The sequence below is a fragment of the Leuciscus leuciscus genome (genome assembly GCF_965113295.1).
Source record: "Leuciscus leuciscus genome assembly, chromosome: 24".
NCBI lineage: Eukaryota > Metazoa > Chordata > Actinopteri > Cypriniformes > Leuciscidae > Leuciscus > Leuciscus leuciscus.
The window spans coordinates 29,252,577-29,264,314 of record NC_138723.1 but is presented as its reverse complement, the minus strand read 5'-3'; the positions used below and the strand labels follow the sequence as shown (position 1 = coordinate 29,264,314).

At 37.4% G+C, this 11,738-nt stretch overlaps 2 protein-coding genes across 2 annotated transcripts; one reads left to right on the top strand and one right to left on the bottom strand.

The window, feature by feature from the left end:
• The first annotated feature begins 3,231 nt into the window (after window positions 1–3,231).
• Window positions 3,232–6,310, top strand: tor4aa (torsin family 4, member Aa). The gene has a single exon (XM_082158539.1). It carries the CDS (start codon window positions 3,351–3,353, stop codon window positions 4,641–4,643), a length of 1,293 nt encoding a protein of 430 aa, XP_082014665.1. The 5' UTR covers window positions 3,232–3,350; the 3' UTR covers window positions 4,644–6,310.
• LOC309489678 (non-selective voltage-gated ion channel VDAC2) lies at window positions 5,214–11,565 on the bottom strand. Its single transcript, XM_082158540.1, has 9 exons — window positions 11,418–11,565; window positions 10,506–10,577; window positions 10,361–10,410; window positions 9,038–9,190; window positions 8,750–8,802; window positions 8,454–8,675; window positions 6,922–7,072; window positions 6,589–6,646; window positions 5,214–6,074 (listed from the first exon to the last, which is right to left on the bottom strand). The coding sequence occupies exons 2-9, from the start codon at window positions 10,570–10,572 to the stop codon at window positions 5,983–5,985; spliced, it is 846 nt and encodes a 281-aa protein (XP_082014666.1). The 5' UTR covers window positions 10,573–10,577; window positions 11,418–11,565; the 3' UTR covers window positions 5,214–5,982.
• Window positions 11,566–11,738: the final 173 nt, after the last annotated feature.

Here is an 11,738-nt window from a genome sequence, read left to right as displayed (position 1 = left end):
CACACAAGGAATTTGTCTTGGTGAAGCTCGGTGAAAATGAACAAGTCAGATAATAAAATAGCCTATTCCAAAATAATTAATATTCTATATATAAACAATTAAAGTCCCTGAAGTTTTTTGGCTTTCAGTATGAATATGTTAGTCTTAAGGTTATCTATAACCTAGTGTGCTCCAAAACAATGACAAAATTCACATTTAGAAGATATAAGCATTCAAAAATTGCAGTCTCTCACTTCCACCAACATGGATCAAGGATTTTGATGACATCACTCTGCACTTCAGGGCTGCGTTCAGCCCCAACAAAAAGTTGCAAAACGTTTTTTAAATGGAAAAGGTGGTGCATTGAACACTCTGTTCTGATGACAAGAGTTGCAACTATGGCAGCTGAGAAGGCCAACTCTGAACTCTGCACAGAATGCTACATTTTAAAGTGATATGGAGGAGATTAGGAGGAGAAACGGTTAAAGATTAGAAGGAAACTGCTGCTTTACTGAACTCAACGGCTCTGGCTGTGATATATTAGCTATTGGCTATTTTTAAAAAGGGGAGGAGCTGTTCGATATGTGTTGTCCTGTTTCAGTGGAAATTCAGGGCACTTCAGTGGGACTTTAAATTTAAAGTCAGCTTAATTTAGCAATAACACAGCATACAGAAGTATATATATTGAGAAGAAAAAAAAAGCTTGTAAAAATAAATATTTCAAAGTTATTCATTGTTTCTATAAAAGAATACAATTTAAGACTTTCTAAACATTCTAAAAAAAAATTTTTTTTGGCACCTAGCCTATACAGTGAAAAACCACAACACACTCAGATATGAAAACTCTCATAAAATCTTCACTCCATCTAATCTATGATGTTGTGAGGTGTAAAAGTGCTACTTTATTTGCATAGTCACATTCTCTGTAACTCTAAACCACAGGCTCAAACTCCACCCTGCTGAAACTCCGTCAAACAGCAGATCACGTAGTCATCCGCGCTGGTTTATATAGTACAAACCCTCAGCAAATCCTCCACAATGATTCATATAAAAGAGATAAAAAACAAATTCTCTGCTGCTTACGTAAACCTACGCACTTTTTGGATTCAGTTACTGGACTTGAATAGTCCACCAACAACATTGCAACTACAATTCAATTCAATTCTCAAGTTTCTTTCTTTCTCAGATGACGTTCAATGAAGTGCAAACAAGCTGTTTTTAACCCCACAAAGGTGCATCAGAAGGCCTGTTTCTCTAGGCTAGTGCGTGATGGATGGACTGGGAGGAGTGGTTTAGACGAGAGGATGGACTGACTCTGATAGATAGATAGAGAGGAGGAGCTGAAAGCGTTCGCGTGTTAATGTTCCTCTGGCTGGCTGTGGGGAAGTCGCCTCCTCTTTCTCTCCTCTCCTCATCAGTTAAGCTTCTACAGGAATTTGATATTTCAAAACCACACACCAGCTGTTATTCAGAGTGTAAGGTAAGCCAACTCCATTTGTATAATGCATTTACTCTGTTTGTCCTTCTCAAGTTTTACATCTGTCTTCCTGTTGCATCTGGCAAATGTTCACCAGTGCAGCTGAAGCAACTGTCTCGTCTTGCTGAACTTCCCTTATTTAAGTGGTCTTCGCAAACGCACTCAAGAGCTGGAGGGAGACGTAAACTTGCAGTCTGATCACGCACATAGTTTTACGTTCGAGGCACTTTTTATTACCCCTGTTCTCCTAAAAGGGGTGTGTGAAAAAAGGATTTCCAGGAAGGAAACCCTATCTTTTTTTTCTTTTTTTTTTACAGAGGGGATGGTAAAAGGAAAAGCAGAACGTGTGGAATGTTTTACCTAACGTTTGTGTTTTTAATATACCGTTTGAGAGGCTTTCACAAGAGTTTAACACAACTTGTTTTGAAGCACACATTTCTGCAGGTTTCATTATAGGGGTGAAAACAGAGAGAAGCCTCTTAAGAAGCTGCAGTTTTTGTCATTTGATACTTGATGGTCAGACAATAGCATGCCTTTTCTTGAAAGTGAGCTCTTTTGTTTGTTTGTTGCAGATGAAACTTGTTTAAATGGAGAATCATTTGCATGTGTGTAGTTGTAAACGCTCGCCTTTCAGCCTGCAGGCGAGGTGAATGCAGCTGGAAAATAGTGAATGACATTGCCACAACATGCCTCCATTCTTGCTTTGGCTGTTTTGTGGGTAAATGCAAACTCTCAAATGCACCAGAATAAAGGTGCAATATGCATCACAAAGCAGAGGTTGAGAAGCAAAAAGCAGAAACGTCCAATTCCTTCTCAATTTTTTTGTGGCGAGTTTGGTCATGCTTCAAACTCACACGTGCAGTTTGGTCCGGCCGCTGGACAAAAAACCCCAGAAAGCATTTGCACTTTGGTGCTGCTTGTGGAACAGAAATCAAACTTGAAACAGCTATTTTTATAATCTAATTATGCATGTCTATAATGACATCTTGTTGTTTATTATTTGAACGCACATGCCTCCATTCTTGCTTTCAGCATTAGCTGTTCTGTGCAAATGTTAACTGCACCAAAATGAAGGTGCTATATGCATCACAAAGAGTTTAAGATGCATGCAGTTTACATGTACTAAAGTGTTTTCAGGGTCATTCAGGAAATGCGCTTACTTTGAGATGAACGTGCTAAATAAAACCAATGAGAACACTTTTTAAAAAAAGGTTCCAAAAGGTGGTTTTCACACAAATGCCATTAAAGAACCAATTTGATTTAAGAACCTATCAGTGAAACTTTTTCCACTATAAATAACCTTTTGTGGAATGGGAGGTTTCCATGGATGTTAAAGGTGCTTCAGGTTCTTTCATGCCGTTAAGGATCCCTTATTTTTAAAGGTGCAATAACCGATTTCTGAGAAACACTATTGAAAGGGAATTGGACCAAGGGGCACAACACACTTGTAGCCAATCAGCAGTAGGGGGCGTGTCCACACGTGATGGGGGAGGAGAGAAAGGGAGTGAGAGGGATATTTGAAGAAAGATTGAAGAAAGATTGTAGAAAGAGAGATGGCTGAGAGAGAGACCTTACAAAAGTGAAAAGCTCAGAGGAATATCACTGGGAAAAAATAAGGGTTATGATCAGGTAATCTCTCTAATATATATAAAGTCTGCAGTAAAATGGCTATATATATAGCAATTTTACTGCAGATTGTTGCTAGTGGAACAGAAATAAACCTTGAAACACTATTTTTAATTTTTTTTTATTCAATATATCAGTTTAATCAATTGTTCATTATTTGAATGCATATTGCATTGCCACTATTTCCCTGGCTGGAAAATCCCGTAAAAACTAGTCGGCTAAAATGTGGTTGTGGACATTTAAAATTGATTGATTTTTTTTTTTCAGCATGGGTATTACTCAAATTCTCACGCTCTTTCTCATATATTTTTATACATTTCTTCTTTGCTTTCCACAGATGGGAGAACAAGACCCAAGTGACAGACTGAGAGAGGACCAACCGAAAGAGACGAAGGAGAACGGCGTGGGAAGTTTCTCCCAGTTCTCCTCAAGCGTACGCACCATGGTGCGCATTCGCCAGAAGTACCTGGCCATGAAGAAGCGGCGTCTGGAGATAGCAGCGGTGTCGTCCCAGAGCTTCGTTTCTCCACGGTCCACCAGCCCAAAGGTTTTCACCTTTGAAAATCTTTACGATCCTGTACCCAGCACTTCCCCACGCAAGCGAAAGAAAAAGAGGAAGGGTCGGGTCTTGTATCCGAACAACAGTTTGAGAGCCGTACCTACAAAAGAGAGCAGCCGTGCAAAGAACTGTCTGTACTTGTTGTTCATCATTGTCTTTCTTCAGATTTACAACGCCATTGAGAACTTGGACGACCACGTGCTCAAATATGATCTAGAAGGCCTGGAGAAGACCATTAAAAGGGAAGTGTTTGGCCAACAGGAAGTGACAGAGCAACTTCTGGGTCATTTACATGATTATTTGTCAACTTATGTACACAATAAACCTTTGGTGTTGTCGCTTCATGGACCTACTGGAGTCGGGAAGAGCCACGTTGGGCGATTACTGGCTCAGCATTTCCGCTCAGTTGTTGGCGATGAGTTGGTGATGCAGTACTTTGTGCTGCACCATTGCCCAACAGACGACGATATCCCACAATGCACCAAATCTCTGGACTCTCACGTCTCTGAAATGGTCACACAAGCTGAGGAAGCGGAGAAGATACCGGTTTTCATCTTCGATGAAATGGAACACATGCCCAGGGAGTTGCTGGACACGTTGCGAGACCTGATTCATGCCCAAAACAACAATGAATACTTAAACGCCATCTACATCCTCATCAGCAACCTGGGACATGAAGATATCACCAAGTTCGTCCTGCACAACTCCAGCGTCTCCGTCTCAGGCCGACTGAGCATGAGTCAGGAACTGACACCTTGGTTACGCAGTTACCTTCAGAGACACCACATGCTGTTTCTGGAAGCAGAGCTCCTACCATTCATGCTTTTGGAGAAGAGCCACGTCATGGACTGTTTTATTGATGAAATGTCCAGGGAAGGATTCTACCCGGATCGATCACATGTAGAAAGACTTGCAGAAGAACTATCGTACTATATAGTTGGCGAACAGGAGTTTTCTCACACCGGATGCAGGCAGGTTGTGGCAAAAGTGAACCTTCTCTGAAACAAAATCTGCCGTGCAGATGAGCAACGTGAGGGACTCTTCCGTGACATTTCATTTCAGTGTGTATTCAACATATTTTTTTGTACATACACAACTGGTCAAAAGTTTGGGGTCAGTAAGATTTTTTATTTTATGTTCTTGAATGAACCCTCTTCTGCTCACCAAGGCTGCATTTCTTTGCAGTAAAAACTGTTATATTGTGAAATATTAAAATTTTACAAAATATATTTAAAAATGTTATTTATTTCTGTCATGGCAAAGCTGCTTCCAATTTTTATGGAAACGATGAAACCACAATAAACTAAAAAACATGATACCGTTGGATATCGTCAAGTTTCTTTGATGAAAGTTCATAAAGACAAGCATTTATTTGAAACATATTTTTTGTACATTATAAATGTCTGTCACTTTTGATACATCTTTATGCATCCTTGCTGAATCAAAGTATTAATTTCTTTCAAGAAAAAAGTACTGACCCCAAACTTTTGAACGGTAGTGTATTTGTTCTCATACTTTTACTGTGAAGCAGGTCCATGAAACAAGCACAGCTGTAAATAACACAAAACAATATTCAGTCGTTCTTTGTTTATTAGAATTTCACAATTTCCACTGGGAAAATTAGGTAAAAAGACCAAGAAAATTGTAAAATTAGTGTGTGTGTGTGTGTAAATACATATATATATATATATGTGTGTGTGTGGAAAAAGCAGTTGGTATGTACAATGCATTGATATCTGTGCCCATAGAGTGTTTAATGATCAAATTACTCTTTTGTACACCAGAAAAAGTGGCATTTTTCACACAATACAGAGTTGCTTTCTAATCATAAATGAGTGTATAAGAAAGTGTTGCAAGCTCTAAAAAAAACACATGCTGTCTTGTTGGTTTCCTGTAAGTCTTGACTATGCCTGAAGCTCTATAAGTGCGGCGTCAATCTAATGCTTCATCGTGAGAAATAACCTCAACTACCATCATGCAATTTCTGACCTTCACTCATCAATGCGATAAAACCGATGTAAGTGCTTAGCATGCACTGACATCTCCAAAGAAACCCTCCAAATGTTTCTACCATGCTTGCAAATCTACCGCTACTTGTGTAATTTGGTTTGCTGCAGGAGCTCTACGTAAATATACGACCTTCATTAAATAAATTAGCAATATTTTTTCCCTTAGAAGGTCAGATGTTACGGCCGGTCGAGATCGAATCGCTCTGCTCCCACAGACTTGCAAACACCATCAACATGCCGCTAAGTGTTATTAGTCATCGAGTGCTAGTGTGATTCAGGAGGGTTGTGAGGGACGACATGAGAACGGTCTCTCGTCTTCAGTGTCTTTTGCACTACGCTTCCAGCTCAAAACCCAGTCCAACCTTGTGTCCGCCGGCGTTGACGTTTTTTCCATCGATGAGAGCCGAGAGAGTGAGTTTCACCCCTTGACGATGAGAAAGAGAATATGAGACGTTAAAAGGTTAATAAACATCTTAAACAACTGAAACACTAGTGAAATGAAGAACTAGTGTGCTGCATGTACATTCATGAAAAATTGCTGTTTTTGACAAATTTTTGGTGAAAAAATGTATATTGCAACAATAAACATTTTAAACAGTAGTATACAACTTTTATTTTTACATGATTCCACAATATTGCATGTTTAATTCAGTGAAATAATTTTTTTTTAATCAATTTTAATTACATTTAATAATGTCTCAACTTCCAGCAGAATAATCAACTAATTAATCAAATTAAAAATCACTTCTGCCTCATTCTTCACTGAAATGCATTGCATTGTGGGATAAAGCAGACCCTGCAGCGCTCTGCTTGTATATTGAACATTTTGGCAAATGTCACTGAGTATTCTGTGCATATGAAAAATTCACAAACTGTGCCCAGTTTACATTCTGCAGAAATGCCGAAGAGATCATAAACAATAATTAAAACATGTTTACCAGGTCGAAGACTCTGAGTGTAACCAACTCCAATCAGACTGGAATTGTTCACTTTGGCCTGTTATAAGAAAATAATGATAAATCATGGTCAGGTTGGTCATTCCAAGCTTTAAAAATGTAACATAGCTTCCATGCACTCAAGCTTTTCCATGTATATTTAAAGAAGAATTTATGCAGTTGCATGTATGCAGATGCTTCTAGTTTCATGTGTTGTTGCAGAATGTGTCAGAATAATGTCACACACGTGTGCATTTGCAATCTCCACATATGCAACGGAACCACATGCTTGCAATGCATTGGCCAAGCATTTGTGTGTAAAGATTGTTAACTTACAGTCAACGAGGCGTCTTTATCTAGCTGGTACTTTGCAGCAATTCCGAAGCGCGTGTTGTTGCTGCCGGTGGTCCAGGCCAAAGTGACGGCCGTCTCCAGCTGATCGTTCACCTTCTGATAGACTGATCCTCCAAACTCAGATCCATCATTACTGGTGACACATGATGACACATCTACAACATCCTTGTATACTTTCTATCTATCTATCCACACACACTCCTGCATCACACACCAGCACTCAATGCTACAGTTCAAAAGTTTGGAATAATTAATCAGATTTTCTTTTAATATATCTGATTTCTTATGCTCATCAAGGCTGCATTTATTTGATCAAAGATACAGTAAAAATAGTGAAATATTATTACAATTTAAAATTACTGTTTACTATGAGAATATATTTTAAAATGTAATTCATTCCTGTGATCAAAGCTGAATTTTCAGCATCATTACATTAGTCTTCAGTGTAACATGATCCTTCAGAAATCACTCTAATATGATGATTTGCTGCTCAAGAAACATTTCTGATTATTATCAATGCTACTTCATAGTTTTTCTGGAAACTGTGATTCACTACCAAAAGGGGTAAGATTTAAAAAATAAAAATTATATTTTTATTCAGCAATAATGCATTCACAGTAAAGACATTAATAATTTTACAAAAGGTTCTATTTCATACAAATGCTCTTTTTAAAAACTTTATATTCATCAAAGAATCCTGTAAAAATGTGTCTAGTTTCCACAAAAATATTAAGCATCAAAAACGTTTCAACATTGAAAATAATAAAAACCATTATTAATAATTAATAATCAGTGACATTGAAGACTGGAGTAATGATGCTAAAAAAAGTTTGTCATCACAGTAATAAATGACAATTAAAGTAATTTTTTATACCAATTATTTATATCGACTATGTATTCCGTATGCATTATATTTCATCAGGGCCCGAAGAAATATAGAGCTGAGTATCATCAGCATAACAGTGCAAACTAACGTTATGCTTCCTAACGATATCTCCCAAGGGTAGCATGTGTAAAAAGCAACGGTCCTAGTACTGAGCCTTGTGGTACTTCATACTTAACTTGTGATCGATATGACATCTCTTCGTTTACTACTCTTCGATAAGTGTGATTTGAATCATGCCAATGCAATTCCACTAAGAGAAATGTAATTTTCGAGTCTATTCAAAAGGATGTTGTGGTCGATAGTATCAAATGCAGCACTAAGATCCAGTAACACTAATAGAGAGACATGATTGGATGACAAGAGCAAATCATTTGTAACTCTAATGAGAGCAGTCTCAGTACTATGATATGGTCTAAATCCTCACTGGAATCCTTACAGATCCCATTTCTTTCTCAAAAGGAACACAGTTGTGTGGAAACTGCATTTTCTAGTATTTTTGACAGAAAAGGTAAGATTCGAGATCGATCTTTAATTAACTAATTCTTTAGGATCAAGTTACTTATGTATGCATACATGCCAACTTTAAAACCCCATATCAGCTGTTTCTGTGTTGTTTTCTGATACTTACACGTTGGTGTGAAGCTGGAAGTCTCCCGTCTTGTATCCCAGAGCAAAGTTATTTTGCACCAGTTTGGACTTGGCTGTGTCGAACGCCATCTGGTAGCCCGCGAGCCAGCCTTCGTATCCCAGAACCGCTGAAGAGTGCACGACCGGACCCTCAAAATCAATGTCACAGCTCACGTTGACAAAGTCACACTTGTAGCCGGTCTTCAGTTTACCGCTCTTCTTACTAAAGAGAAAATAACACTGTCAAAGAACAAAATCATCAAACCGGCCTTGATGCGTCAGACACTAACAACTCACCTTGTGTTTGGGACAAAAGACGTATCCAGGGCCACTTTCAACCCCTGTGCAAGCTGAGGAGACAAGACACAAGATTCACAAGACAGGTATTCAATGCACTGAATGCGATTTCAACAAGTGCAATCAGTTCCAGGAATGTTGTTCCTGGATCAACAAAATATTCAGGATTCGGGAGCTTGGCAAAATCACAGTGACCATTTTAATGCTACTCTGCAAACTAACCATTTTGATCATATCCTATGCAACTCAAAGGGGTCAAAGGTCATGAGGAGAGTTTGATCCACTGACCTGGTCTTCCACAGAGACTTCTGTACTGAGCATGTTGTCCGTGTTCCACTTCTGGTTCAAAGTCAATCCCAGATCCTTCATTTTATACTTGGTCTCCAAACTCCCGCCGGCTTTTCCCGTGTCCGTGTTGGTGGATCCAGAAGTGTTGAACTCCTGCAGTTGATTTTTATTAATAGGAAGAAACATTTAGGCATGTATCTGTGCCCATTTTTGAGCTGTACATTATATTGTTTTAATGCCTGATTTTGAAGTTTCCAAAGTTTGTCATTTCACTTAGCATCTGCTAGAAACAAACAAAATAGTATTGGATAATATTGGCCATTATTTGTCTAGCAAAATTATTATTTTTATTTCTGATATAATCATCACTATTATTTCTGAATAATTTTCATAAATAAATTATCTGTATCAGCAAGGGCAATTCATCAGTTGATATTTGGCCATTTAATTGTTTTTGTTATTTAGTATTATTTAACATTTTGAATTTTTTTTTTTTAAATTTTAGTTTAAGTTTTACTAATTTTAATTCGTTTTTCATTTCGGTTTAGCTTTAAATTTTTCAGTGTTAGTTTTAGCAATCTAAGTATTTCAAGTCAAACATATTTCTAATATTCGTTTAAGTTTATCTGATATTTACATTTCATTTTATTTAACCTTTTATCAATTAGCGAAGTGATTTTTTATTATTTTAGCTTTAGTTATCAATAACTGACAACACTGTAATTATCAGCTAAAAGAATCGGTCAGAAAGTCTATATTGGTGCATTATTAAAAACACATAAAATGATGAATAAAAGCAATAGACTCTTATGCTGAAATGTGTATAGCAGGTGGCTCGTGACATTACCGGATGACAGATGGCGAGTGATGTGACAGAATTAAGTTTATTTCGAATGTGACCCAGAAACACAGGGCTGATGGGATGCGATTCAATTCATGATGGTTGTGTAGTCAGAAAGAGATGATTCAAAAAACGAATTCACACATGATGTAAAAATAGTTTCCCACAGATTAGTGTCTGTCATCGAGATAAACAAGCATTTCCGTCTGTCTGGTAAATGATGCGTGATGGTGACCACACAAAACTTGTCAAATCACACAAACGCCCTGATGATAATCTTACCATCTAAATGCATTTCCCAAAATGATGCATCAAAGACATAAAAAATTGTGTTTATACGTGACAATTAAACATTACAGTAATGATTTGCTTCATTATCATGAGAATAATGTCTCATTACAAAAATCGAAAGATTTTCTTCATGCAAAATTTAATTTTTTGGGCAACATGTTTTTGAGTCAACAAACCAACAACTAACTCACCACCCCATTTTGAGATTTAGTCTTGAGGTCCAATTTAACAATCCCAAAACCTGCAAATAAAACAAGCACGCGAATTACTGTACAATGCAAAGTGTCTCGTGATGCAAAAGCATCATTTGCAGGAGTGCGGAGTGAGTGTTCTTACCGTAACCCTTGCTGAAGACGTCCTTGGCCGCTTTTCCCAGGTCTGAGTATGCAGGAGGAACAGCCATTATATCTGATATATAAACCAGAGGGAAAATATTAGTGAATCTAAATATCTTAAATATAAATTTCATGATATCATCATGTCGCAGAGTAATAAACAGCACAAGAAGAAAAAACAGGGGATCAAACCGCAGATAGAGCAAACCCACAAAATTGCATAATCAGTAACCAAATGTAGTTTGAATGTAGTTAGTAGTTGTTCATTTCCTAGAAATGAAGCAACCTGTCCTGTTTCTGACTGCCAACTCATGTCATCTATGAATGGAGTAAAAACATTGTTTTGAATTGTATTCTGACACTTTTACTGTGCATCTATTTTTACATGATTATATCAGTGAGGGGGGTTTAATTACATGGGCCATAGGCAGCATTTTAAGGCATTAAACACACCTGACACCTCAAAAAAAGTTGTCTATTTAGGGCAGGTGTATTAAGTGACATGACATGCATCCTGTAATCCAACAGAAACGCCTTCATATTTGCATTACTGACACATGAGAGGCAAAGAAAACAGCTCAGCATGTTTATTCATGAGGGGGCGGGATTTCAAGCTTGATAATCTAATCAAGCCTTAAGACTTAATCATATGCAAGAAAGCCTAAAGTGTTGCACAGAGAGGGCCAATTTTATCATTATAAAGGATATTTAACAGCACAAAAACTATATAGCTGACTAGGAAAAAGTGTTTTAATGTGAATAAAGGTGGGATTGTGCAAAGGAGCTGGTGTCTGTTTCTCATTAACTAACACATGCTGCTATAACAACACTACACAACCAACTGGGTCAATAATATTTAAAGCTGCATGGTTTAAAGCTATAATCGAGTGAAAACAGGATGATAAATTCATACCGAGGATGTTGTTGTTGTTGTTGCTGTTGAGACAAAAATAAAATGATGATGCTAAATGAAAGCAGAAGCTTTTGAGTGTCCTGTGTTTCAGAAGATTTGACACTAACAGCTACAGGACAAAGTGAAGGAGACAAACTGCGCATGCGCACTGGCGTCATGAAAAAGATTTCCTAATAAAAGTCCCCGGAAAAAAAAAAAAAAAATAAATAAATAAATAAATAAATAAATAAAAAGTTATGTGTTTTTTGTTTTGTTTACAACAAAAAAACTGGTCAGTTTATTGTAACTTTAATCTCCACCAAACTATAATAATTTCTAGCA

Coding starts and splice junctions, on each gene's coding strand:
- LOC309489678 (XM_082158540.1), bottom strand. CDS start 10,572: ATGGCTGTTCCTCCTGCATACTCAGACCTGGGAAAAGCGGCCAAGGAC. Junction 9,191..10,360: donor CTAAATCTCAAAATGGGGTG/GTGAGTTAGTTG, acceptor AATCAACTGCAG/GAGTTCAACACTTCTGGATC. Junction 6,647..6,921: donor ATAAAGACGCCTCGTTGACT/GTAAGTTAACAA, acceptor TTCTTATAACAG/GCCAAAGTGAACAATTCCAG.
- tor4aa (XM_082158539.1), top strand. CDS start 3,351: ATGGGTATTACTCAAATTCTCACGCTCTTTCTCATATATTTTTATACA.